The sequence below is a fragment of the Chanodichthys erythropterus genome, chromosome 5 (genome assembly GCF_024489055.1).
Source record: "Chanodichthys erythropterus isolate Z2021 chromosome 5, ASM2448905v1, whole genome shotgun sequence".
Taxonomy (NCBI): Eukaryota; Metazoa; Chordata; class Actinopteri; order Cypriniformes; family Xenocyprididae; genus Chanodichthys; species Chanodichthys erythropterus.
Window position 1 is genome coordinate 15,308,670 of NC_090225.1, and position 27,997 is coordinate 15,336,666.

The following is a 27,997-nucleotide window of genomic DNA, read 5'->3' on the forward strand; positions in this document are numbered from 1 at the left end:
AACATTTAACCCAATCAGTGGGTTAAAACAACCCAGTCGCTGGGTTTGTCCATTTTCAACCCAACTTGGGTTTTTTTTAACTCATCATTTTTTAGAGTGCACCTTATCTTAAAGCTTCCATTAAGAAACAATAGTACTGTACAACATACAAAACAATATGCCAAGAAACAAGTCGATAGCTGTGGTCACTTTTCAACAAATCCAGTCATTTCAATAGGAATCCATGCGACTGACAATTTCACGTGAGGGTGACCGATTTCCCCATGCAGATTTTGCAACAGGTTAAAAAAAATATAGGATTCACCACAGAATGCTTGGTTTGAAAGTGAAATCTTTATGTGCTATGCTTCATACGTCATTTTACTATTGAAAATAGATAATGGATGTTTTTTGTCCATGAAAATTTGTCGAACAATAGTAAATGTGACCACACCAGGTGCTAACTGTGCGCCAGGTGCTTTTCAATAACATTAGCGAGTATAAAGTGTGATATACAAGAGACATGAAAGTAGGGCTGTGAGCAGTGCAATAACTAACATTTACGCGGAATTACTGATTACAACTTGTACACTCTGAATTTTCTGAGAGCTTGTACCATGTGACTGCTGTACCACCTGACCACTGCACATTCATTTTGGCATTGAAAATGTTGCCATTAAAACACATAATTCCGAGTCCGAGAACAGCTTTTGAACAGGTTGTCAAATACGACTTGGGGTGAACAACACTAATGAATTGAACCTTATTGTAAAGTGTTACCCAGAATATTTATTTAATTAACTAACTTTTATTTTAAAAATTATTATATAAATATATATAAATACACTTTATTTGTGAGACGAAAGGTGAGGTCACATCATATTCTTCACCTTTTGCTTTCATGATTGCAAGCAGCTCCAGACCTTCCAAATGAAAGGCCTGGACCCAATTATAGTCTATACATGTGGTGTTTGAAAGAGCTGGTCTGTAGCCAGAACTGTTACACATGATGCTGGTCTCTCCTGACCTCTCCAAACAATCAAACACACACAAACACAAGTGCCCCCTGGTTAACAGCCCTGACAAAAGAGCGCTTACATAAGACATGGGATCAGGGTGTATTTCACCTCTTTACAGTGACATGACTGGCTCGCAGCTGTCTTCTATACTGTAATCACAGTGCTGAGAAACAATGCTCCATAGTAACACATGAGTTTTCATTCACTTAACACATGTTCTCATAAAGAGGCTCTCTTTTTTCTTCTTACCCTCTCCCCCCTCTTTTTCCAGTAACTAAGCACTAAGACTAATTTCTGTGAAAATTTGGGTGACAGTATGTGCTTATGCAACTTAATAAGTGTAAGGGGATTGTAAGTCTACCCTGAGCCATTTTGTTCTGTAGTGCCCTCCCCTCCCCTCTGCTCTGCCTCCAGTATGTGAAACTGTTGATGCAGGAGAAACCAGGGCTAGCTGTCATATAGGGAAGTAAATACTGCATAAATGACTGTTTTCTCTGATGGTTTCAAACATCTTGATTAAAACCCTTAAAACCTTAATTTATTGAAAATTATAGACCTTATGTAGCCCCACCTCTTTTCAGCGCTATCTTCTGGTTTGTATTTCCACAGCATGAAGGTAAGTTCTTAGGATTTATGAATGAACCACTCGTTTTAAAACCTTCCCCGTCTACTGACATTTGTTATGACATTAGCTTCAAACATTACAATGCTCATGATAACTTTTGTTAACTCTAAAATAAGCAAATCCACTTCACCAGCTAATTATTATTCGAGAGCGATAATACCATAGTAATATACAGAGCTATCGCAAAAACGGAAGTTCAAAGGTAAAATTCCAAAGATGGCTGCGCGCTTGTTTCTCAAACAAAATGATCACAGTTCACTCATTGTGCTTAGTTTTCACACTAAAGCATGTCTAAAGAAACAAAAGACTTGGTTTTATATAACGTGGATTGACCAAAATTGCTATCATGTTTCATCAGATTTTGCGAACTTCAGCTGTTGTGATAGAATCAAGCTATTTCTATTGTCTTGTTTCATTGTTTTTCATCCACAAACAGAAAGACTTGCATCCTGCTGTCACTGAATTATGCTTTGTTCACTGCACTCAATATGATAACCTTCATGCACTGTGATAAACCCTCATTTAGTTTTATTCTTTTTATATTGCTCTGAATTGCTGAGGTAAATCCAGTAACCTCCCATTATCCATGGAAGCAAAAGCTATGCGTAGGAGTTAGAAATGATCTGTCAAAGAGCTTTTTCTGTTGTTCAAAGAGGTAGCAAGTGAAAATAGTTTCTCTTGGCTACACGGGACGTGGCAATGGCTTTCTCAGACACTGTGGTACTCTGGAATTCCTCAGCCTGTCAGCAGCCGTCAAATCCTTGCTTTCACAGTGCGTTTAGTGCTTTGTGGGAGCCCTTGCACTGGTACACAGATCCTTCAACCCTGACCCATAATCGCACAAAGCATCAGGCCGAGTGGAATGGCCACCAGACTCCGAGATTTTGGGTAGCTGCTCGATTGAATTAACCCTCACCTGCATTGTCAGCAGTCACAACAGAATATACGCCAGCGCAGATTTCATTTCATTGTGTTTGGAATGAATGCGTGCACGGACCCTTATAACTAAACAGAACTACTTTGTGAGGTGATGATGTCACTGAGGGAAGTAACACTGGAATTTTCCCAAGGTCTTGAGCATGCATAACAAGCACAGAAGATTGATTTACTTCACGGAAACTCCATAGTTTAGTTGCTGTCACTGCTTCTTCTGTCCCTGTTGATAACGCTCTTATATGTGGAAGATGTGCAGAGGTTATAGGATGACATGCACCCGTAAAGGTCTAATTATAACCATGAGCTGAGAGCAATAAATAACCAAGTAGCACTGTGATTGTCTGATAAAGATATCTGGGATCACCAGATCAGCTCTCTTCCTGTCTGTCCTCTTCAGCACTGAAGAATATGACTGAACCTTCATTTCCTGCTTGATCGGGAGTCTCCGGGAGGCAAATCCTCCTGTATCTTGTCTTGCTGTGTCATAATATTCCTCTCATATAGCCTACGCACAGACAGGCTTTTTTTTTTTTTTTTTTTTTTTACTTTATCCTGCATGTAGAAATACAAACCCGATTCCAAAAAACTGTACTGGGACACTGTACAAATTGTGAATAAAAAAGGAATGCAATAATTTACAAATCTCATAAACTTATATTTTGCCAAATATGCCAAATATTGGCTCATTTTGCATTTCATGAGAGCTACACATTCCAAAAAAGTTGGGACAGGTAGCAATAAATGTACATATAAGGAACAGCTGGAGGACCAATTTGCAACTTATTAGGTCAATTGGCAACATGATTGGGTATAAAAAGAGCCTCTCAGAGTGGCAGTGTCATTCAGAAGTCAAGATGGGCAGAGGATCACCAATTCATCCAATGCTGCGGCGAAAAATAGTGGAGCAATATCAGAAAGGAGTTTCTCAGAGAAAATTTTTTTTTTCTCAATTATATTTGAAGTTATCATCATCTACAGTGCATAATATCATCCAAAGATTCAATCTCTGTGTGTAAGGGTCAAGGTCGGAAAACCATACTGGAAGCCCGTGATCTTCGGGCCCTTAGACGGCACTGCATCACATACAGGAATGCTACTGTAATGGAAATCATAAAAAAATGTGGTCAGACAAATCAAAATTTTAAGTACTTTTTGGAAAACTGGGACGCCATGTCATCCGGACTAAAGAGGACAAGGACAACCCAAGTTGCGCTCAGTTCAGAAGCCTGCATCTCTGATGGTATGGGGTTGCATGAGTACTTGTGGTATGGGCAGCTTACACATCTGGAAAGGCACCATCAATGCTGAAAGGTATATCCAGAGCGCAATCAGACCTCACTAAACGAGTGCTGAAAGCAGTTGGACATAGTGGTGTATTAGAGGTAAAAAATTATATAAATACTGTTTGTTTTCTTGCACAAACCGATCGTTTCATGTCTTAGGACATCAATGTGTCGTCACGAGCCGCAGGGTTTAATTTGGATTTGTCTGTGCATGTTTATTGACTCTTATAAATTATGTTACCATTCACTCACATTATAAGACTGACAGACGGCAGCGGTTCGAGTTAAAAATCATCATTTCTACTGAAGACACAAAGTCACCTACATCTTGGATGCGCTGGGGGTAAGCAGATAAACATCAAATTTTCATTTTTGGGTGAACTATCCCTTTAAAATGACAATAATCATTTTATCGCAATGACAGTAATCACATATCGCAATTATTTCTGGGGCAATACATCGCACAACAAAAAGTAGTTATCGTGACAGGCCTACTTCAGATCAAGAGCTTTTTATGAACATTGTATGATGAGAATGTAGCTTTTCTTTCTACAATTCATATCACTTATGTCACCACAGCTGTGATGAAGTCAAATGTTCCATCAGTTTTGTCAGAATTTTGAATACCGTCCATCAATGGACACTGAGTTCCAGCTCCCTGTGTAGGATGATGTATCTAAACTATCAAAAGTTATAGCCTGTCATGTTTGATTCATTCAAATTGACGTTTTCCTTTGCTCATCTGCCACACAGAAACATGCAATATGAAGCAACTGGATAAAAGTGGCCCAAATATGTCATTGTTAACAGTTAAGGCGTCTAGAGCTCAGAGAGAACATGTCAGCTGTTTAAGAAAGCAGCTCAATGGAGCTAATGAACCCAGACGCCACTTTAATTGTTTTGAGTACTTGAGGAAATGTGATTAAAAGCCAGATAAAACAAACCCTTGGCAATAAAGCAACCAAACTGACAAAGGCATCACAGAGCAACCACCATAGCTTCCCCGCTTATGTTAGTCATTTCATCGCCTGCAGATAAAGTCTAGTTTGTTCACACGAAGTATATACAGAAGGATCTCCATGATTTCCTTATTAACAAGTGACTATAATTTAAGTATTTAAATATAAAATCACATTTTGAGATTAAAGTTACATTGCGTGAAATAAAGTCACTGGTACAAGAAACGATGTTGCCATTGTGATGTATAATGTCACATTGTGAGATATAAAATCATAGATAATAGATAAAATATCACATTATAAAGATACAAATATAAAGTCATAGTTATGAGATATAAAGACACATTACAAGATTTAAAGTCACTGCGAGATAAAGTCAAATTGTGAGATATGGTCCAAATTGTGAGACATATTTTGACATATAAAGTCACATTAACAGATTTAAAGTCACATGGTGAGATATCAGGTCATAATTTGAGATATTTTCGCAATTTTGAGATATAAAGTCAGATTACGAAATTTTAAGTCACACAACGAGATAAAAAGTTGTGAAATATAAAGTAAATTGTCTGAGATATAGTCGCAATTGTGAGACAGTAAGATTTTGAGAGTCACATTACGAGATTTAAAGTCACGCTGCGAGATAAAGTCAAATTGTGAGATATAGTCTCAATTGTGAGAGTCGTATTTTGACATATAAAGTCACATTGTGAGATATAAAGTCATAATTTGAGATACAAAATCACATAAGATATCATTGGCGAAATGTAACATTTAAGCTATAACCATACAATAGTATAATTTAAGCATTAATGAGAAGAAAATACTGGAAAATAGCTAAATTTTCACAAACGTGATAAGACAACATAGACAGTGAACTGTACACATCCCTAACAGACACCATTAAGCCTCATTATTTCTGCAGGTAAGACAGTGTTTACTAATTATTAACTATAAAAGGCACTGAGATAATGAAATGATCCCCTTAACTACTGATAGCTTTTCATAAATCCCAAGAAAATGAAATATGGTGCACAAAGACAATAAGTAGACAAAAAGTATATTTATTCTGAGAAAGATAACAATCTACAGTACAGGGAGGTCTCTGTTATTGCATGTCGGCTTTTTGTCTGAACGACCACCAGATCCTGAACAGTTCCGTCTGGTGGGACGCTGCAGCAATGAGCTCACTCTCACAGTAAACATACAACACTGCAATGCAACTCGCGTGCAAATCAAAGCAGTGAATAAACACACTGCGTGTCCAAAGTGATAGTTTGGCGACTTGTCAAAAACCTCTAAGTAATTGATCCTGCCCTGTGAAAGTACACAGCACTGTAGCGCTCATTTGCTTTGGTCAGTCTGAACTTAAGGCCTGTTGTTTGAAACCTATGAAACAATTCTTAGATTCACAATATAAGGAAAGCCACCAATATATTTATTGATACATGATTATGATTACAATATGCCTATGCATAAAGAGATAGTTCATCTAAAAGTGAAAAGTCTGTCCCATCTTTCTTTTATCTGTGGGGCCTATGTGTGGAACACAAAAGAATATATTTTATTATATAACTGTTTTTGATCACAGAATGAAAGTCATTAGGTTTTAAAACAACACTTTTACTTTATGGACTTTTGTGTTCAACAGAAGAAACTCATACAAGTTTGAACACAACATGAAGACAGAACTTTCATTTTTGCAAACTATCCCTTTAAAATCAATATGATTGTTTGGTTTGGGGTTCAACTCTCACTATGCCACCTTTAACACTTGCGGTTTACAGCACTGTAATCACTTGCTGAGAGCCATTCACTTATTTTTCAACGCTGTTTCAGCGTCTCGCCACATTCTGGCACAATCCAACAGTACAAGTGGCAAGCATAAAACTCATCTTGATTTCATTCTTGGTTCATTCTGCGCTCATGAGAGAAAAATGTTTGCCACTAGTGACGTTAGTGATTCTTCCTCACCTAACCCAGCTTATGCAGTGAAACATTAACTTTTCCTTACTCTGTCATTCAGCTTAATACTCATTCACGTCGCATAGCAGCAGGCGACTTTTCCAGTTTGTCCGACGTGGAAGCCTGATAAAAAGTGCAGTTTGCCCTGGAACAGCATTCCACGTATTTTATATAGAATTCATTTATTAATATGACTGCAATGCTTATCAAAGCATTATGTGGCTGACATCATGGTTTGGGGGCGACAAATACACAACTAGTAGCTTAAACCTTAAAGGCAATGGATAAAAGTGCCTGACAAATGTATTCACACAATTATGGAAGAATAGTTTTTTAAAGATTTTCTGTGAAGGTGAAGTGTGTCATGTCTGCACCCAATTTGCAAAATAATTGAATTAATAATTGAGAACTGAACTGAATTAATAATTACATAATTTTGAAATAATTTTTGAAAGAACAGAATTGAAAAAAAAAACAACAACACTAAAATCTCTCATCATTTGCTATTAGTTTGTGTTGTTATTATGCCCAACTCAAACAAAAAGACTGCAAGTGGGGCGGAAATTACACATTTCACCTTTTAAAAAGTGCCATAAACTGCAAAGGCACGAAAAACCTAATTAGAAATTCCAGGCACAAATATTTTAAACGGAAACTGGAAAGCAATGTCAACCATTGTTTCTGGTTGAAAACTCTGGTTCCTCTAAAATAGTTTTTCCTTCATCCAAAATGACCAGCATACACCCCATTCAAAAGTTTGGGTTAGTAAGACTTTATTTAAAATTAATGCATTTATTCAGCAAGGATGCATTAAATTGATCAAAAGTGACAGTAAAGACATTTATGATGATGGATTTCTATTACAAATAAATGTTTCTTAACTTTCTATGCATCAAAGAATCTTGAAAAAAATGTATCACGGTTTCCATTTTAAGCAGCACAACTGTTTTCAATGTTGATAATAATAAGAAGAAATGTTTCTTAAGCATCAAATCAGATTATTAGAATGATTTCCGAAGGATCATGTGACACTGAAGACTGGAGTAATGATGCTGAAAATTCAGCTTTGCCATCACAAGAATGAATTATATTTTAAAATGTATTAAAATAGAAAACCATTATTTAAATTGTAATAATATTTCACAATGTTTTTACTGTATTATTGATCAAATAATTCCAGCCTCGGTGAGTTAACAAAAAAATGTACAGATCCCAAACTTTTGAATTTTAGTGTATATTCCAATAAATAACCGAGAATGTCTGAGCTAATCAGAATCCTCCTGACAGCACTGAAACGCTTCACTCAAAACACTGTGATTTTGAAGAAACTCCAGGTTCAATGACCAGATATATAATCCAACTGGCCTACTAAGTCTACTTACTTACACTCAAAGACCCTGACCTCATGGCGTGTTTGAGTCTGGACTTAACTCCAAATGTAAACAAGACAGCCTGGAGAGATGTGCCAGCGTCCTGCTGTCTCTAAAATGGACAATCATTCACCCTCACTGGACAACAAGGTAAATGTCAGTGATGTCAAGTTGATAGTGTGTCCAAACATCTGCTTGTACTCTACATCACACTTAATGCTTTGACAGATACATGACGAAGCACTTGAGTCACTCTGGATAACAAAGGCAAGTAATCCTGATTGTGTAAGTGTTAAAACACCTATAAAATGCCATGTCTTTGCTGAGACTGACCACTAGGGTTGCTTTTCACAGTGCGTGAATGAAGAAGGAAAATCTGGCAGTCTAAACTAGATCTTTGATAGTAAAACAGCCCTTAAGTCCACTTGAAACCCTCTTTAACAAAAGATAAGGTAAAGAAAGACAGATGGCTCTTGCCTTGAATTGTTCACATGAGCATTTGAGGTTAACCTGGGACTTTCCAAATGCAGAGCAGATCTTAAAATGTAGCTGACAACTACTAGTCACTATGAATGTTTCCATTTTATGACAAAAGCTTGCCAATCTTTTCTAAACTGTCCCATTCATTTCACAGCCACCTGTGATACAGTTCACCCACAAACACAGTCTCATAAAGCAGATGGATCTGTGTCCATTTCTATCCATAAAAGTCTCACCGAATCCACGTCAACAGTACAATCATATTCTCGCATCTACGCCAAACAGCAGTATTTCCTCCACCATGACTCGGAGAGCTTCCTCATTTTATCGGGCGTCCGCTTCTTCAGCCTTTTCTGTTGCTGGCTGTCCGAGTACTGGATGCTGGCCACTATAGCAGTGTCAAACACCTCCTTTAGGTTCTTCTGGGTGAGCGCCGAACACTCCATGTACGAGACAGCCTGCACTTCCTCAGCACACACACAGGCCTCCTCGGGGTCGACCGGCCTCTCCTTGTACTGGGCCAGCTGGATGAGCACTTTGACGTCTTGCCGGAGGTCAGCCTGAGTGCCGACCAGCAGTATCGGTGCTCTCGGGCAGTGCCGGCGGATCTCAGGAACCCACTTCTCCCTCACATTCTGGAACGAGGAGGGACTTACCACACTGAAGCAGAGCAGGAAGACGTCAGCATTGGTGTAGCACAGCGGCCGGAGCTTGTCAAACTCATCCTGCCCAGAGCAAAGAAAGATTCAGTAGTGATAAACATCAAGGAGAAACTAACACTTGATACAGTTTTGGAATGTTAAAAGCAGTTACGTGTAAAATGTGAACGGCCCCAAGGGTGTTTGTTCTGCTTGCTCTGTTTTACATTATATATTTTCTTACAAAAAGGTTTTTTTCTGTTAATGAAACTGCTGGATCCCTCAAAAATGAACATCTGCATTAAGAACTTCATATTGTTAATTGTTAGATTTCTTTAGTTATGAAGTTGTGATTTACTATTAAACGTCTTGTCAGTTGTCAGTAATTTGTCGTATATGTATTATATTCTTTATTTTTTCTTTCTGGTTGTTTATTGTAAACAAACTTTTGAAATATCATACATTACCATTCAAAAGTATGGGGTTGGTAAGAATGTTTTTGAAATAAGTCTCTTTATGCTCACCAAGGTTATATTTATTACAGTAAAAACAGTAATATTGTGAAACATTATTACAATTTAAAATAACTCTTAACTGTATTTTCAGCATCATTACTCCAGACTACAGTGTCACATGATCCTTCAGAAATTATTCTAATACGCTGATTTGGTGCTCAAGAAACATTTCTTATTATCAATGTTGAAAACAGTTGTGCTGCTTAATATTTTGTGGAAACTTTGATCATTTTTTCAGGATTCTTTAGTGAATATAAAGTAAAAAAAAAAAGAAAAAACATTTATTTGACGTTTTGTAAATCTTTTGTAACATTGTAAATGTTTTTACTGTTACTTTTTAATGCATCCTTACAGAATAAAAGTATTCTTTTCTCTTCTATTCAAAATTGTAGTGTAAATAAATTTAGTAGTGTAAAAACTTCTCCAAACGCCAATAAGCAACCTTACAGTATCTTACAGTAATGGTACTTTAATCTTTTAAACTGGCAACTTCTTGGTCATGCTTATGATTCAATACCTCTGAAATATCAGAACCCGCTGTGATGTCAGCGGCACAAATGATACAATCTAGAACAGAAAATGTGAGATCTGTTGTTTATTACTGCTGCATTCCATCTCTTTTACTCTTCCTTTAGAGTCTCCAGCTTGGTTTCTGTGGATACACCAATTAAGCTTTCTTCTCATATTAGTCAACTGGACACATTCTAACCTATGAGAAACAATCATCCAACAGTATAATTTATCCAATTATATAATTTATATGCAAGTATGTTGGTATCTGGTTTATGAAATTAAAGGTGATGATACACAGGGCAACTTTTTGAGCAATATTGCCAGGCAATATTGCCCAGCGATGTTTCTTGGGCACTTTCCCATTGAGAATGGGCAACAAAGTCTATCTGGATGCTTTAGATCAATATTTGTTGCCCATTCTCAATGGGAAAGTGCCCAAGAAACATCGCTCAGCAACATTGCTCAAAAAACTGTATCATCACCTTAAAAATACTCACTGATAGTAATGTTTATGTTATGGCTGACACCCAATAAATGGCTGATATTAAAATTCTATATTATATTCTATAAATAAATTAAAAATAAAATAACCAGCCATTTTAAATCTTACAAATTAATTTAGGCATCACAACATTATATTATACAGTATGAAGAACAAGTATTTAATTTGATATTTGCTAAAGATTTAATTTTCCAGTGTTATTAATGAAATTATTAGTGCTTTTAAGGATGAATTTTAAATAATGTTTAATAAAAGCAAAACTAAATGTAAAAGTAGAGGAAATGAGCACAAACTTATAAATAAAAAAAATTCTCTCTCCTTCTCTTTCCACTGACCTAAACAGGACTGATCCAAATCTCTCTTGGCTTGCCTCCCTTCACTGTCTCCCTTTAGCTTGCTAAACTCATCGAAAACACACTGATCTCACGTTTCCAGTGACTAGCCCCAGCTGTACCCCGGCTGAAAGTAGGTCTCCCTTTCCCTCGGATCGAGCCCAATTCATCACAATTAGACTGCTTCCCATTTGTGATCCCCTAGAGCTGGTTTCCCACTCCCACAAAGGGAGAGAGACACTGACTGACCTATAATAGTGTGTTCCCATAGGATAAAGCATATACTTCCTTATGATGCCTGGACTGCAAACTTCAGCTGAACTTTACCAGAAACTCTTATCATGAGTAAGCAAAACAACACTGAATCACTTTTGTTCTTATCTAACAGATAGGCAACCATATGACTAATTAGGACATGACTCACAAGTCTGTTTACAGTTAAGAGCGGAGGGCTTCTACCAGTATGTGTTCATGCAAACAATATGTCATCCTTATACAGCGACATGATGAAGTTGCACTGCCTTGAATGTGTTTGTGTGAGGTGGTTTGTTTGGGTCTGGTGGTGCTGAGTGGGCTCACTGGACTGACCTGACCGGCTGTGTCACAAAGCTGAAGTTTCACAGGCTTGCCGTCCACAGCTACAACCGCTGCAGAGGAGAACAGATTCAATTCGACATTTTATCCCTCTTTAGTCAGTGCACATCATTAAGACACACGGACTGTGATTAATGAGGCTGAATTGGGTTGGTGAACTTGCTGATCTTACAAAAACACACCACAAAAACATCAGCCAAACATCATGTGATCAATTGAATTAGGTCACTCATTTTATCAATCTTTATCATTAACAAATATATATATATATATATATATGGGTCAAAGACATTTAGATGTCCGCATCAAGAAATTAACAAAAGTGATTTTATATACATAGAAAGCACATTAAATGCAAGTAAAACGTCTATGTCTACAATGTTCTATTGTCATTCAGTCTAACACTTATATTTATGTAAAAACTGAAACAACATACTTATTCTGACCTGTACGTATTAAAATATATAAAAGAATAAGAGAGCATACTAAATTTTATTGCATTTTAAATGAGTACAAAAATTCTTGCTGCCAAATAGGCAAAACCTAGGATAGTGTCAAAGTTTAAAAATGTAGTAAAAAGTGTAAAAGTAATTAGCACTTGTAATTCTGAAATTGTGGTTGAAATGTATGATATGTAATTTTTGCTCTGAAAAAAACACAAATTAAACAGGACCCATTCTGATGTATTGAAAAACAGCAATTCAAAGCTGTATTATTTATTGTTTTGATGCTTGAAAACACTTTTGTCTTTGACCCATATTATATATACATACATTTTATATACATATATATATATATATATATATATATATATATATATACATACATTATATATGTATATACAGTACAGTCCAAAAGTTTGGAACCACTAAGATTTTTAATGTTTTTAAAAGAAGTTTCGTCTGCTCACCACGGCTACATTTATTTAATTAAAACTACAGTAAAAAACAGTAATACTGTGAAATATTATTACAATTTAAAATAACTGTGTACTATTTAAATATATTTGACAAAGTCATTTATTCCTGTGATGCAAAGCTGAATTTTCAGCATCGTTACTCCAGTCTTCAGTGTCACATGATCCTTCAGAAATCATTCTAATATGCTGATCTGCTGCTCAAGAAACATTTATGATTATTTTCAATGTTGAAAACAGTTGTGTACTTTTTTTTCAGGACTCCTTGATGAATAGAAAGTTCAATAGAACAGCATTTATCTGAAATACAAAGCTTCTGTAGCATTATACACTACCGTTCAAAAGTTTGGGGTCAGTAAGAATTTTTATTTTTATTTTTTTGAAAAGAAATTAAAGAAATGAATACTTTTATTCAGCAAGGATGCATTAAATCAATCAAAAGTGGCAGTAAAGACATTTATAATGTTGCAAAAGTTTAGATTTCAGATAAACACTGTTCTTTTGAACTTTCTATTCATCAAATAATCCTGAAAAAAAAAAAAAATTGTACACAAATATTTTGTACAATTGTACACATTAAATGTTTCTTGAGCAGCAGATCAGCATATTAGACTGATTTCTGAAGGATCATGTGACACTGAAGACTGGAGTAATGATGCTGAAAATTCAGCTTTGCATCACAGGAATAAATTACTTTGTGAAATATATTCAAATAGAAAACAGTTATTTTAAATTGTAATAATATTTCACAATATTACTGTTTTTACTGTATTTTTAATTAAATAAATGTAGCCTTGGTGAGCAGACGAAACTTTATATATATATATATATATATATATATATATATATATATATATATATATATATATATATTATATAATGTATATTCTAAATTGACAATAGTTAGTTCAAGCTGGTAATTGGTTGGTTGGTTAAGCTGAAATGACCAGATGGTAACTGGTAACTCTAAGGTGGTCTATCAAGCAAATGACCAGCAGTTTGGACAAGCTAATGGCCATCTTAGACCAGCTAGAAACCAGCTACCATTACCCAATACACAGCAGCAGCACCAGCTTAAACTATATTTTGTAGCAGGTGGTTAGAGTAGTTTTGAATTTATTAACTTTATTCAATTTTTACATTTAGTTTTATGTTTTGATTTTAAATGCTGGAGTGATATTTACCTGCAAAGTTGTCAAACGCTGTTGGAACATACTCGGTGGGATACCCATTGGTGGTATAGCTCACAATGAGACTAGTTTTACCCACTGCACCATCACCAACCAACACGCACTTCACCCTGCGCTCCGCTGCAGACCCGAAGCGGCTCTTCACCGCGGATGACAAATCTTTGCCCCTGAATCTCCTCGGGGGTACCGGCGGCACAACCGTACCTGGGACAGGCTTATATTCTCCACCTCCCTGCGGAGGCATCGCTGAAAACTCTGACCGTCCAGGAGTTTTAACGCCAGGTTCAGCGATTTATCTCGCTTGTGAATGAGAGATCGGAGCGCCCGTCTCCGGTTTCACCGCGGTGTCCATTTATTTTTGAGGGGGGAAAAGTCCTCTAAAAGCTACATTTCAAATCAAGAAGTGTTTGCTTTATCTGGACATAAAACAAAGAAACTCTAAAGCAAAAATAAATACGAAGCCCACACATACACTGACGTTATGCCCTCATGAGGCGAGCCATCCTCCGCCCTCTCAAAAACTGATCTGAGCACTTTACTCCTTTACTCCCAAACACTGCGGCTGTGTCTCAATGCAGAGTCAGTCGCCTGCTAGACAGCGCTTTGAGGCGCGCGCAGCGTTTTCGGCCGTACCCGAGGTAGGCAGCTGAGGAGGATTTGGGACAGAGCCCATGACATCATCCACTGAGAGCTGCATTCATCCGTGAACTGAAGTTCAGCAGACCTGTTGTCATTACTAATAAACTCAACTGAACTGCCGCGAATACACGCGTCAGCATTTTTATTTGTTATCATTGATAATGTACTTGAAAATAGAAATGGGCGAAGTGCATATAAATTTGTATTTGACAAATCTCTTTAGTGTTGAATGCTTTTTTTCTAGAAGAATGTGCAGTATGGATATCGACACTATCATAAAATTATTCAAATAGTAATAATTAAAGTAAATATAATTAAAGTACATTATTTTTTGCCACTTTCCGATACAATGTATTTATTTATTTATTTATTTATTTTCTGATACAATGTATTTATGTATGATGAATAAAAATCAATGACCAATCAGTGAACCTGTATAGACAACTGGCTGCATTGAGATTTTTGCATTTTTGATGCATTGCCATTGTGGATATACAGTCTATGGGATATACTGAGTGTTTATGGATCAGTAGTAACTAAACCTACTCAAAATTGTTATCGTTTATTGAAATAAAGCTATATATTTATATGGAATATATATAGTTTTTATATATGTGTAATTTGTGTCTCTAATGATGTTTTTAATTAAAGGCTAAATGGAATTTATGTGCAATTTAAGCAACAAAAAATATCCAATTCATTGAATTGTGACGCCATCTATTGGACAAACGCAAAAACGGTGTAAATTCACCCAAGAACAAGAGAAAGACGTTTAACTCTAGTTAATGGAGAATATTACTTAATAATATTAACTATTAATAATTTTCACATATATAATAAGGCACATTTAGTGGGTTTCGTGTACATTATGTGCGTTTTTATTGCTCTTGCCGTTTATTTTTGTGTGGAACGTTAGTCGCAGATCTTGTTTGCCCCGAGCCCCGGTCTCAGATGAACACACACCCGCACATGATTCTGAAACCCTTAGCTTTGTGTGAGAGTTTGACAGATGGCTGCAAAAGCTGTTAAAGACACTAAAACAAACCGTGAGGTCGTGCTGGGCTTCTTAGAGGAGGCAGAATCATGGCAGCTTCTCAGCAGCCAGTTTCCAAGTAAAGTCGGAGGGAGACCTGCGTGGTTAAGCCAGGTGGATCTGCCAACTGTGTCTGACTTACAGTGCGAGAAGTGCAAACTCCCAACAGTGTTTCTTCTGCAGGTGTATGCGCCTGTTACGGAACATGATCGATGCTTTCACAGAACACTGTTTGTGTTCTGCTGCAAGACACCAGCCTGCTATTCAAGAAATGACAACAAGTGTTTTAAAGGTAATTCATGAGCTGTCTGATGTATTTGCTATTTGTATATATACGTTATATTTTAATTAAAGAGGTATTCATTTGGGAATCATCTCTCATATTGTCTAAAAGTGGTTTTAGTATTAATCGTACAAGCCTCTGTATAACATATGTATAAAGTTACAGTATTTTGTTTATCCCCATTTCCAGTGTTCAGATGTCAACTGCCAAGGAAAAATGACTTTTACCCTTTTGATCCACCTTCTGATGAGAAGCCAGACCAGCTTATGGATGATCATCAGGTTCTGAGCTCTGGGCTCAAACTGTGCAGACTGTGTGGCTGTCTGGGACAGAAAGCCTGCTCTCGATGTCACTCTGTTACATACTGCAGTAAAGAGCATCAGACTATAGACTGGAAACACCGGCACAAGAAAGAATGTTCAAATGAAGGTGAGTGAATGCTTTGATTATGCATTATTTCTAATGATTGCAACTTTAATATATACTTGTGATTTTCTTCATATTTGTATCTACAGCTTCTCAAAGTTCAGAGGAGCTCAATTCATTTCTCTTTCCTGAGTGGGAGCTGGTTACCGAACCAGAAGAGCTTCCAGCAAAAGATGAGAAACTCCATGAATCCCATAGTTTGGATCAAGAGAGCATGACATGCTTAAATAACAGTATGCCTTTGAACAGATTCAGCAGCTTGATATTTCTAGGTCTTGTCAAGGATTTGTCATTCACAGTTTTTATGTACTCTCTCAGGTTTGGAAAACAGTGAGCTAGAGAGTATGGCGCTTCATGAAACACAAGACACTAAAGTGTTTCAGAAGTTCAAGAAGCGAATTGCTAATGAACCACAACAGGTCAGTTACAAGAGCCTGAAGAGCAAATGCTACCCATGGCTTATGTCTGTTATATGTTCAACGGCTATGTGATTATGTATTTTTTAAGGTTTTGCGGTATTGTAAAGAAGGATCTCCTCTTTGGGTGTCAGCTGAACATGCGCCACGTGATGAAGAAGTTCCAGAATGTCCATGTGGTGCTAAACGTCTCTTTGAATTTCAGGTAATGTAAAAATACATGTTAAATATAAAAAGCACATTGTCATTTAAATATTACCATTTAAAAGTTTGGGGTCAGTAAGATGTTTTTTTTTTTTTTTCAAAAAATAAATGCTTTTATTCAGCAAGGATATATTAAATTGATGAAAAAATGACAGTAAAGTAAAATGTTTAATGTTACTAAAGATTTGTATTTCAAACTTTCTATTCATCAAAGAAAAATTTCAGTTTCCGTAAAAATATTAAGCAGCACGACTGTTTAACATTTATAATAATTAGAAATATTTCTTAAAGGGATAGTTCACCCAAAAATGAAGATTCTGTCATCATTTACTCACCCTTAAGTTGTTCCAAATCTGTATAAATTTTTGTTCTGCTGTACACAATTTTGAAGAAAATTTGTAAGCAGGCCATTTTGGGGCACCATTGACTTCCATAGTAGGAAAATAATACTATGGAAGTCAATGGTGTTCCAGAACTGTTCAGTTTCCCACATTCTGAAAAATTCTTCAAAATATCTTTTTATGTTCAGCGGAACAAAGAAATGTATACAGGTTTTGAACAACCTGAGGGTAAATTATGACAGAATTTAGATTTTTGGGTGAACTATCCCCTTTAAGCACCATAATCAGCATATTGAAATTATTTCTGAAGGATCTTGTGACAAGGAGTAATGGCTGCTAATTCAGCTTTGCCATTACAGGAATGTCACATCTTAAAATAAAATCAAATAAATCCAGACTTGATAAACATTGAGACTTCTTAATTTTACCAAACCTTTTGAACAATACTGTAAATGGTACCACTCCTTGTTTTAAAATACACAGCTATGTTTTAATATTTCTCTTACATGTTATACATGTAATACTCTGAAGCAACGCTGAGATTTTATCGTAACACTGTTTAAATTGTGGCTGTGTTTATTTCAGATTATGCCTCAGTTACTTAATCACCTCAAAGTGGATAGGACAGATGCCAGCATAGACTGGGGTACAGTGGCCATCTACACATGTGCTGACAGCTGTGACCAAGGCACCAAATATTCTGCCGAGTTCATCTGGAAACAAGACTTTTCAGGAGAACAAGCAGTGTAGAATTACTCCATGCAGATGAACTACTATTTAGACTTGTGTATCAAAGCACATTTGTAATGAAGAAATAACAATAAAGGACTGGTTCTTTTGAGGCAACCACATACACCATTTGTGTCCCTAACTGAAATTAAAAGATGTCATATATATTTATATAAAAAGAGACTTGCTAAAAAATGTAAAAATAAACCTCACCAACCCCAGACTTTTGAACAGTAGTATTGTCAAGTCTGACTCAGTCTGTATTAGCATTAAATAAAACCTGTTATTTCTAAAGCAAAATCTTAACACCATTTTCCTGCCTTGTTTTTTGTAATACAATAGTGTCATTTTTATTTAGAGTTCTAGAATGAAATCCAAATTAATCTCACATTACCTAATTCTTTTGATTGTAAAAACTCATCAAAACAGAACCAAAATAATGTCTTATTGCCATTCTAGGAGGTTTAATATATTTGGAGGTAAAAATGTACAACTAAAGAGATAAGCTGAAGTTGGCAAACATTTATTTGCATTCAAAGTAGCAAAGTAAGTTAGTTACGTAGACAAACAAATTAAATTAAAATGTCAGTGCTTTACAGGGGGCTTTTGGGAGACCTACAGCACATCATACAATGAAATGGGAATTCAGTTGTTCAATATGCCAACGATTAACTCGTTCAAAACTGTAACTTAATGGTCAAATCCACATAATTTCAACAACCGAAGGATCCGCATACTTGTTTGCAAAGCTTTGTTAGAAAACAACCTAAATGCGCTCCTTCAAACAAAATTTTCTTGCACTGGTCAACATGGGCATTACTTGCCACAGGCTGATTCCTCAATGATGGGCAGCCAACACAGACAGTCAATCAGTAATGCAATATACATAAAACCTGCTAACAAAGGGAATGTGTAAAAGTATGTATGAAACGCTGAACATTATAACACCATAAAACCATAAAATATTGTTAAAATGATCAGACATGGATAAAACAGTATTTTCAAAACGGCGGGTGAGAAACATTTTTAAAAAGGTAAAATAAAAGCATAACCCACAGATTGGTTCACTTTCTGAGTGAAGAAACAGGGGTCCTTCATATTTACAAGCTTACAAAAGTAAATGAAACAGCGTAGGTCACCCCAGACATACCGGTGGGCTCAGCAAGTAATTCACTAGCGGTAACAGAACGGTGTGCTGCACAGAGATTACGTAGTCTTCCTGAACCCTTTTAAGATTGGGTATATATTCTCAAAAGCTTCATAGATTTCTCCTCTAACCTTTGCACCTGGAAAAAAAAAAAAAAAGAAAAGGAAATTTTCATTGTGTAACCTCAATTTCACTCAGAATCTCATACTAGTATTGAAACGTACTGTTTGTGCCATTTTAATTACAACAATGACCTTACCTGTGAGTACAACTTTGCCTGAAACGAATATTAAAAGGACGATTCTCGGTTTGATCATTCTGTAGATTAATCCTGGAAATAACTCAGGTTCATAGCTGGGGAAAAGTATAAGCAGGATATTAGGTTTTATATCAAATGGTATTACAGTTTTTCTATCTCACAGTCAGAATGATGCTCACGAAGAATTCAAAATCTCAGGGGATTAGTGATAAGACTTTGTGCGCAAAAAAAAAAAAAAAAAAAAAAAAAAGTATTTAACAATTTAATCTCTCCCCCATCAGTCTCCTACGCCGTTTACTTTTTTAGACAGTGCAGCGCTTCCAGGTTCTATGTCAGAACTCTGGCTCATTATTGGTCGACGCTATTCACGTAAGCAGCACAACGCATGCGTGTGATGCTGACTCAAGAGCCGGATAATACTGAGCCGGCGTTCTGATGTAGAACCTGGAAGCGCTGCACTGTCTTAATAAAAAAAAAAAAAAAAGAAGTAAATAGCGTAGGAGACTGACGGGGAGAGATTAAATTGTTGAATAAAATCATTTTTATTTTGTTTTTGCACACAAAAAGTATTCCCGTCACTTCTTAAAATTAAGGTTGAACCACTGTAGTCACGTTGACTATTTTAACAATGTCTTTACTAATTGCTGGACCTTGAAAAATAAAAACAAATTTTAAAAAAATTAAAAACCTCTGATTTCATCAAATATATCTTAATTTGTGTTCTGAAGATGAACAAAGGTCTTACGGATGTGGAACGACATGAGGGTGAGTAATTAACTAACCCTTTAAGTGGTTCAAACAGTAATAATGTAGAATATTACCAACTTATTCATAACAAGGCACAGAAAAGCATTCAATTTAGTTTGAGATGTACTATAAAACAAAATTAATAAAAAAATTATAATAGACAAACCTGCTAAACTGCTGGTGTGTAAGCACCAGGCCCTCTAATCGGATGGGAAACTTGACGTCGCAGCTGCCCACCATGTTCTGAATTTTGAAGTCTAAGAATTTGGCAGGAAAACCCAACTTCTGCACCACTCTGGCATATTTTCTGGCTGCCAATCGGGACTGTTCCTCACTGCAGAAGCGATTGCACACAAGAAAGGTAAACACACACACTGCTGTTAGTTCTACATGTGCAAGAGGAAGAAAACGACGGCAAGATGGCAATCGTACCTTTTAGCTCCTGTGCACACCATCTTCCCTGAGCTGAAGATGAGAGCAGTTGTTCTGGGTTCTCGTATTCTCATGATGACAGCAGCAAAACGCTGAAATAGTTATTAACGGAAATTTGTGTTAAATCAAAGTGGATGACCTTCAATGAAATGTTTAGAAAAAAATCATACACTTGTAAGTGTGATTTTTATTTTTATGAACTGTTAGACTAACAATAGGCAAAGTCCCTTTCGAGGTAAGTCAGTTCACTCTGCGGTCATATTTGCAACAACTACAGACAGCTATTTCAGGCATGCAAGACCAACTCTTATCTACTTGAATGGGGAAATACTGAAATATCAAAAGCTGCTTGCCAAACTCACATTTAAATAACATATTTCAAATCAGAAAAATACTAATCTGACATCCTTTCCTATAATTATTTTTTAATGGTCAAATGGCATTATCAATGATCAAAAAGTTGCATAAAAGACTAAGGTCTTTTTAAAAAAAAAGAAATTCTTTACTAGTCTTACCTTTGGATTATATTCAGCATTTCTGGCTCGAAGTGCTATCGTCTTCAAGTCAAGTTTGCACCCCAAGTTCACAGTGGACACAATATTCCTTAAAAGTAAAATTTATTATAATTTAACTTTTTTTTTTTTTTACAAAACATGGAAATACATATGATAAATTCTAAAGAGCAGTCATGTTATGAGCTTCTAGAAGAGGGGTGTCCAAAATCGGTCCTGGAGGGCCACTGTCCTGCAGAGTTTAGCTCCAACTTGCCTCAACACACCTGCCTGGAAGTTTCTAGTATGCCTAGTAAGACCTTGATTAGCTGCGTTAGGTGTGTTTAACTGGGGTTGGAGTTGTACTCTGCAGTGGCCAAGGACTGGAGTCATTTTTAATAGCTCAAAAACTTTTTTTTGTCTTAAAGGCAATCAACAAAATTTCTAAAAGAAATGTACAGTGATGACAGCTAAAGAACTCACTGTAACTGGGGAACGATGCCAGAGCTCTCTGAGGCTGGTGTGGCAGGAGTGACGGGGGTCATAGGGGTGAGAGGTGTGGTATAAAGTGGCGTGTTTCCTGGCAGTGCCGTCGTCGTGGAGACCTGCGAGTGGTACAGCTGGGGTGTCTGGCCTGAACCTCCCACCATCCCACCCTGCTGTTGTGAGGCTGCCTGTTGCTGCTGCTGCTGCTGCTGCTGCTGTTGTCGCTGCTGCTCCTCCAGGAGGGACAAGCTGTTGGTGTTCTGCACTGGCTGTGGTGTAAGTCCCGTGCCATACGGCATCATAGGACTGAAAATGGGAATGCCAGGTGTCATGGCGCTCTTTGAATAGAAACGAGGTGAATTAATTTCATGCATTGATGAATTGAATAAGTTGATTAAAATACCTGTATTGTGTAAAGCCTGGAAAACACAACATGACTTTTGTTGCGATTAATCGCGATTAATCGTTTGCAAAATAAAAGTCTGTTTACGTAACATATGTGTGTGTTCTGTGTATAATAATTATGTATATATAAATACACACATACAGGTATAAAGTTTAGAAATATATGCATGTATTATAAATTATATATATATATATATATATATATATATATATTTTAGATTACATATAAAAAGATTTTTTATATATAAATATAACATTTTTCTTAAATATATACATGAATGTGTGTGTGTGTATTTATATATACATAATTATTATACACAGAACACACACATATATATTACGTAAATACAGACTTTTATTTTGCAAACGATTAATCGCGATTAATCGTTGCAGCCCTACTTCAGACTATGAGCCGATTTTATAACACACATTATTTTAATTTGTCATGTTTCTCCCAGCTACAAAGGCATTTCTGTGTGAGTTTGTTGTGTTCGGAACGACTTGAAACTCTGATACTCAGTCATTTACAAAGTTGGTAAGTGTTAGTTAGATGCATGCGCTTTAAAATTGGGTGAGATTTTTAAAACTGTGTATTCCAGCTTTAACTATGTTTACTCAACACTACATTACTCACCTGTGGAGATGCCAGCCCTTGAGGGAAAGGAGGTAGACTGTTGTTCTGCTCCATATCGACAAGTTATGAAGCAAAACAACCTAGTAGTGATTTCAAGACTAGCTTGAAGACCTCAATGGATTCAAAAGACCTGTGCTGTAAATAAAGAACAAACAAAAACACTTACACAACAATACTTCCGAGAAACTTGCGTGTACTGTAGACAGGTAAATCAATAAATATATGCATATCAACAGGAGGAACATAATTACAGGCTTTTGTTGTGAAATAAAAACCTGTGGAGTTTCATTATTCCAAGTTTATTAGGAAAGTAAATTTAAAAGTAAAGTACAGAACGTATCATTACTGTATACAGTTACACCAAAATAAGTTTATAGGTAAAGGCTTATGTTTTTTTGCAGTGTGGCTCAATGTTGTATCACATTATCAACGCTCCTTAACATAAGATAATTCACATTCAATGGAAAGCAACAACAGAGTTGACAATTAATCAGATAACGTTAGTAGTGATCAGAACAAGACTACTGTCTACGGAACAGACTGAAGCCCAACATGGTTAGCTTGGCGGCGCTAATCTGTTCGTTACAAACTCAAACAGTTCATATTAAACATATAACAGACATCTTTCCCGAAATAGTATCATGGATTGTGCATGAAAAAGGGCAAAACAAACCGATAATTTGCAGTATCCACCAGGCGGGCAGTGAGTTTGAGTGGAATAGTTCCAGAAGCGCAGGGAGCGCGCACAACATGAGATTTCACAACAACTTCCGCCGACTTCTTTATGCGCTTCCGGTGCATCATGCGCTATTTTAATTTTATTTATGTATGCACATTCATATAAACAACACCAAGAATTTTTTAAAAATAATTTTATAAAATATAACGGGAAATGATTCAATTATGCAAAAAAAAAAGTAAGCGTAAAAAGAGTGTGGTAAAAGTTAAAAGCTGCTGCTGCTTCATCTATTAATAAAATATTTAAGAATATTACTAATAATAATATACGTTTTGCTCGTACATTTATTCAGAACACTAGTATTTTTAATCATGTATGAAATTAAAACAAAACTGGAAAGCCAGACCACTTAATTTTATGTAGATGCAACTTCGACAGTAAATGACAGTGTTTATTTTTTTCTCTCTCTCTCATGGACATTAAAAAAACATGTCACTTTCAATGAACACCCTGACTTTTATTTTGAAACGGTGCTTTAACAACTCTCGGGCTTATGTGCTCTCGGAATTATCATAAATACGAGTTTCCTGGTTAAAAATGCACTATGCACATGATCCCCCTTCCATTTCGAAACTTGAATGCGATGAGTTCGTAATCACGACTTGAGAAGTGTGAATGATCAAATCGTTCCGATAGCACGTGAAGGCAGCTTAAGTCTCACTAAAGAGGGAAATTAATGTTTCCCGTAGATTAATACGTGTGTACATATTTTAATGCAGTGCAATGGCAGCTGTGGGGACATGGTCTTTCTCTCGTCCTGCAGTGGAGAGAATGAGATGTATGCTGCTAGCTGGACAAAATGCTACAGATGTTGTAGAAACAGCAGTGGCAGGTAAATACACACCTGTTGTGCTCTTCATCAGTCATATACTTAAACATATACTTATTATTTAAAGTTGGTTGATAAATACAAGTACTGTTAATAATTATGGATCTGTTTGGACCTTCAACAACTGTTTACTTAACTGTTTACTAGAGATTCAGTAATTATCATTAGAGAATGCATTCCCATTTTTTCATATTAATCCCAACAGTTTGTTCTAAATGTTAGCACACTTTGTTTATTTAAGGGATGTATTGGAAGTATTTTAAGAAAAAAAAATAAAAAAAAATATGCCATACATATGAAGTATATAGTTTTTGATATTATGGCATCTTTCATTTATAAACAAAAACAAGGCATCTATGCTTTCTGGTTAAAAATAAAAGGTATATTCTTTCAGAGGTTGAAGATGATGTAGACACGGGACGGCACATTGTTGGCAGAGGAGGATACCCAAATTTCAAAGGAGTGGTTGAATGTGATGCTGCAATTATGGAAGGTGTGCCAGGGAGATTTGGGGCAGTGGCTGCACTGCGAGGGTAAAATAAGTCTCTTGAGTATTATTTTTTTCACAAGTAGAATCTCTTAAATTTGTTACAATGCTTTTTCCCCCAAAATGCCTGGCCTGAAACCATCTTGTATACTTTTGTTTTCATTGCTAGTATTGCACAGCCATGTCGTGTAGCTCGCAAAGTAATGGAGAAGAGTCCTCACAGCTTGCTTGTTGGAGATGGAGCAGAAGCATTTGCTCAGGAATTGGGTTTTACATCTGAGGCAAATGAAAATATGCTCTCTCAACATACAGCTACTGCTTACCGGGTATTCACACACACGGTTACTTATTATTTCAATGCCTAGAGAGAATATATATTCAGTGACTTTTTTTCTGTTTTATTTTTTTTATATATACAATAAAAGGAATTCCTTGAAAAAAATAAACCTGTTGCAGGTGGGCATGATACAATAGGTAAGTGATTAATGAGTCGATGAGTGAATCATAAGGGCTAACCCATTTTTAAGTCAGGTGACTCAACCAGGTTGTGGTGGTTGTGTAAATCACTTAGCAGGGAAACATATTACATAACTCAATTATTTATTTTTTTTTTTTTTTGAGTATGGCCTATGTCATAAAATGTAATTGTGACATTATTATGATTATGAATATAGATTAAAAAAATATATAATTATGCGTATTACAATAAATCATTAATGCACTGACTAATTGCAGTGGGATAGTTGAGATTGACGATATTAAGAATGAAAAAATCCTTTCATCTCACAGGTTTGGTTTATAATATATGTTTCGTGACAGCTTTATAGTAGTTAAACAGTGCATTTTGTGCAGATTCCAGCTTAATTTTGTTTACTTTCTCATAGGCCTTATTGCTCTTGATCTAAGTGGTAACATAACAGTAGGTAAGGTTGAAAATGTTTACACTTCCCATTATGTTTTTTTCTATAAAAATATTGTTCTGATGTAGTAGTTACATTTGTTTTCATATTTCATAATTATACCATAATTCACTATCAATACTAGTATAATTATACAAATGGGATATTAGGCAGGTATTTTTGTGCAAACATTTTTATGTTCCTACATTTACAAATATTGTGCAGGAGTTTCTACATCAGGAGCTCCCTTCAAATCACCAGGGAGGGTGGGGGATTCTCCGCTTCCAGGCTGTGGTCTATATGCTGACCATACAGTAAGCTGTGCAACTTTATGGGTCGTGGGACCTGCGGGGCTTTTTATCATTAAACTCATAACCTGTTTCTTTACTATCAAGTTATATTGCTTTTTATAGTATGACAAGTTTCAGTTTTATTCCATTTCAGTATGACAGATGCTGTATTCTCTGTATTTTCAGGTGGGTGCTGCAGCAGGTAGGGTGTTTTTTTTCTTCTGCTTTTGACTTTGTTGACATTGCATCTGAGCTTGTTCTACAAATTTAATTTGACACTAAATTAGTTTGTACTATTGAACATGTAGAGCTGTCCAACTTTGTATGAACAGTTTGGGGAAGGCCCTTTTCTATTCCAGCATGAATGTGCCCCAGTGCACAAAGCAAGGTCCATAAAGACATGGTTGGATGAGTTTGGTATGGAAGAACTTGGCTGGTGCCCACAGAGCCCCGACCTCAAACCCATCTAAGACATTGGGATGAACTGGAATGGACATTGTGAGCCAGGCCTTCTTATCTGATATCAGTGCCTGACCTCTCATGCTCTCCTGGATAAATGGGCAAGAATAAAAAATTCCACAGAAAGACCCCAAAATCTTGTGGAAATCCTTTCCAGAAGAGTGGAATCTGATATAGCTGCAATGGGGGGAACGAACTCCATATTAATGTTTATGTATTTCAAAAGCAATGTAATTAAAGTCCTTGCTGGTGTTATGGTCAGGTGCCCAATACTTTTGTCCATATAGTGTATATACTTTCAAAATATATATTCTCTCTGTCTGCAGCTACAGGTGATGGAGACAAAATCATGTGCTACTGCCCAAGCTTTCATGTTGTGCAGCTGATGAAACAAGTATGTAATTCTGTTTTGGTATAAATTAAATTATCTCCTTGGATGAACATTATACATAGGATTATGTCAAAATGTATCCAAAGTTGGAGTTGTAATTTTTCTTCAGCAGTGCATTTCATGTTGAATACTAGGAGCTTCTGGGGTACCCTGACAATAGTGGTGGTGTAAAGTGAAGATGGTCAATGAAAATCTCATTAAACCATTAGCAACATATTTGTACTTCAGTAAATTAGATCTGGCTCACATTTCTCACATCTGCTGTTGTCTGCTACCAAGGGCTCATCTCCTAATGACGCCTGTCGTGCTGTGCTTGCCGACATACAGAGGAGAATAGGTGACGATAAATGCTTTGAAATTGGCCTTATTTCTTTGAATATGAAGGTAAACACCTTTTATTTGGTCCACTGTTTTTCCTTTACTCAACATAAACATTATTAAATATTGTTTCAGTGCTGTTGTGTTGTATGCTACATTTTACTCATGCTCAATGTGATTCCTGTACTTATGACAGAAATATAATTTTGTAGAGGTTCTTTGTTACTTTTGATAAATTTGCTTTCTAGCAGCTCATACCCTTAATTGCAGCTGATTCCAATTTCTATCAGCCTAATTGAAATAATGGTCTTCCCACAGGGAGAGGTCGGAGCTGCATCCTCAGTGGAATTTCCATACACATTCTGGAAACAAGGGCTGGATTCAGTGGAGGAGCTAGTTATTAACCAAAAAAAAAACCTAAATATTTAATTTCTACTCATTAAGTATATGGGAGGTCATAAAACGTCATTACTTTTGACATTTATGTTTCTTTTCTAAGTGTTCTGTTGATGGATCCGAAATGGTCAATATTCATATTCATGCACTTTTATTAATATTAATTTTTAATCATTTATGGCTTATGATGTATCAGTTTTACTTTTGCTTTCATATATTTATGTACTAATACTTTATATATTAATTCTTATCATATTTTCAAGGATTAACTTGTTATTGTACCCTTATGGTTATTTTATATTTAAGAGTATGATTGCTATGTTCAATTGTTCTTCAAGTGTTCCAATGTGACAGGTCACGCTGACACGTTTGTGGTTAGACATTGGATAATTCAGCTTTTTCCCTCCTTTGCTCTCCTTGGCTTCTACTTCTTGTCTCTTATCTGCAAATGTCTTAATTATTGCACTTTTTGATCTTCATCTATTAGATACAGTACTTTAAATTGTATTGACTACTCCTTTATGATGGTTATTTTACCTTTTGGTTTTATTAAGTATTTTCATTATCGATTATCATTATCGATTAAAGTTTGCGTGTGAGGCTAAATTTAATTGTAATGAATAAATAATTTTTCATCAACTTTATCTACTGCCTGGATCTCATTTTCTCAAGTTTTTGCATCATCTGTGAAAAAACACACT

At 36.1% G+C, this 27,997-nt stretch overlaps 4 protein-coding genes across 4 annotated transcripts; 2 read left to right on the forward strand and 2 right to left on the reverse strand.

The window, feature by feature from the left end:
• Positions 1 to 5,849: 5,849 nt before the first annotated feature.
• On the reverse strand, positions 5,850 to 14,481 carry rhoua (ras homolog family member Ua). The gene is made up of 3 exons (XM_067386221.1): positions 13,811 to 14,481; positions 11,705 to 11,763; positions 5,850 to 9,341 (listed from the first exon to the last, which is right to left on the reverse strand). The coding sequence occupies exons 1-3, from the start codon at positions 14,058 to 14,060 to the stop codon at positions 8,889 to 8,891; spliced, it is 762 nt and encodes a 253-aa protein (XP_067242322.1). The 5' UTR covers positions 14,061 to 14,481; the 3' UTR covers positions 5,850 to 8,888.
• A 920-nt stretch (positions 14,482 to 15,401) lies between these two features.
• Positions 15,402 to 18,180, forward strand: pdcd2 (programmed cell death 2). Its single transcript, XM_067385250.1, has 6 exons — positions 15,402 to 15,780; positions 15,961 to 16,200; positions 16,287 to 16,430; positions 16,516 to 16,616; positions 16,705 to 16,818; positions 17,744 to 18,180. The coding sequence occupies exons 1-6, from the start codon at positions 15,465 to 15,467 to the stop codon at positions 17,906 to 17,908; spliced, it is 1,080 nt and encodes a 359-aa protein (XP_067241351.1). The 5' UTR covers positions 15,402 to 15,464; the 3' UTR covers positions 17,909 to 18,180.
• Positions 18,181 to 18,341: 161 nt separating this feature from the next.
• tbp (TATA box binding protein) lies at positions 18,342 to 23,263 on the reverse strand. The gene is made up of 8 exons (XM_067385251.1): positions 23,162 to 23,263; positions 22,489 to 22,623; positions 21,447 to 21,787; positions 20,988 to 21,075; positions 20,473 to 20,564; positions 20,207 to 20,374; positions 19,294 to 19,388; positions 18,342 to 19,173 (listed from the first exon to the last, which is right to left on the reverse strand). Exons 2-8 carry the CDS (start codon positions 22,540 to 22,542, stop codon positions 19,094 to 19,096), a joined length of 918 nt encoding a protein of 305 aa, XP_067241352.1. The 5' UTR covers positions 22,543 to 22,623; positions 23,162 to 23,263; the 3' UTR covers positions 18,342 to 19,093.
• A 500-nt stretch (positions 23,264 to 23,763) lies between these two features.
• On the forward strand, positions 23,764 to 27,945 carry zgc:153169 (uncharacterized protein LOC767799 homolog). The gene is made up of 10 exons (XM_067385252.1): positions 23,764 to 24,059; positions 24,451 to 24,589; positions 24,713 to 24,869; positions 24,969 to 25,017; positions 25,428 to 25,466; positions 25,668 to 25,756; positions 25,919 to 25,934; positions 26,518 to 26,585; positions 26,862 to 26,966; positions 27,219 to 27,945. Exons 1-10 carry the CDS (start codon positions 23,951 to 23,953, stop codon positions 27,327 to 27,329), a joined length of 882 nt encoding a protein of 293 aa, XP_067241353.1. The 5' UTR covers positions 23,764 to 23,950; the 3' UTR covers positions 27,330 to 27,945.
• The last annotated feature ends 52 nt before the right edge of the window (positions 27,946 to 27,997 follow it).

Coding starts and splice junctions, on each gene's coding strand:
- rhoua (XM_067386221.1), bottom strand. CDS start 14,060: ATGCCTCCGCAGGGAGGTGGAGAATATAAGCCTGTCCCAGGTACGGTT. Junction 11,764..13,810: donor AGCGTTTGACAACTTTGCAG/GTAAATATCACT, acceptor TCTCCTCTGCAG/CGGTTGTAGCTGTGGACGGC. Junction 9,342..11,704: donor TTTGTGACACAGCCGGTCAG/GTCAGTCCAGTG, acceptor TGCTCTGGGCAG/GATGAGTTTGACAAGCTCCG.
- pdcd2 (XM_067385250.1), top strand. CDS start 15,465: ATGGCTGCAAAAGCTGTTAAAGACACTAAAACAAACCGTGAGGTCGTG. Junction 16,201..16,286: donor GAAAGAATGTTCAAATGAAG/GTGAGTGAATGC, acceptor TTGTATCTACAG/CTTCTCAAAGTTCAGAGGAG. Junction 16,819..17,743: donor AACGTCTCTTTGAATTTCAG/GTAATGTAAAAA, acceptor TGTTTATTTCAG/ATTATGCCTCAGTTACTTAA.
- tbp (XM_067385251.1), bottom strand. CDS start 22,542: ATGGAGCAGAACAACAGTCTACCTCCTTTCCCTCAAGGGCTGGCATCT. Junction 20,375..20,472: donor GTGTGCACAGGAGCTAAAAG/GTACGATTGCCA, acceptor TCGCTTCTGCAG/TGAGGAACAGTCCCGATTGG. Junction 19,389..20,206: donor ACACACCAGCAGTTTAGCAG/GTTTGTCTATTA, acceptor ACTTTTCCCCAG/CTATGAACCTGAGTTATTTC.
- zgc:153169 (XM_067385252.1), top strand. CDS start 23,951: ATGGCAGCTGTGGGGACATGGTCTTTCTCTCGTCCTGCAGTGGAGAGA. Junction 24,060..24,450: donor TGTAGAAACAGCAGTGGCAG/GTAAATACACAC, acceptor ATATTCTTTCAG/AGGTTGAAGATGATGTAGAC. Junction 26,967..27,218: donor TTATTTCTTTGAATATGAAG/GTAAACACCTTT, acceptor GTCTTCCCACAG/GGAGAGGTCGGAGCTGCATC.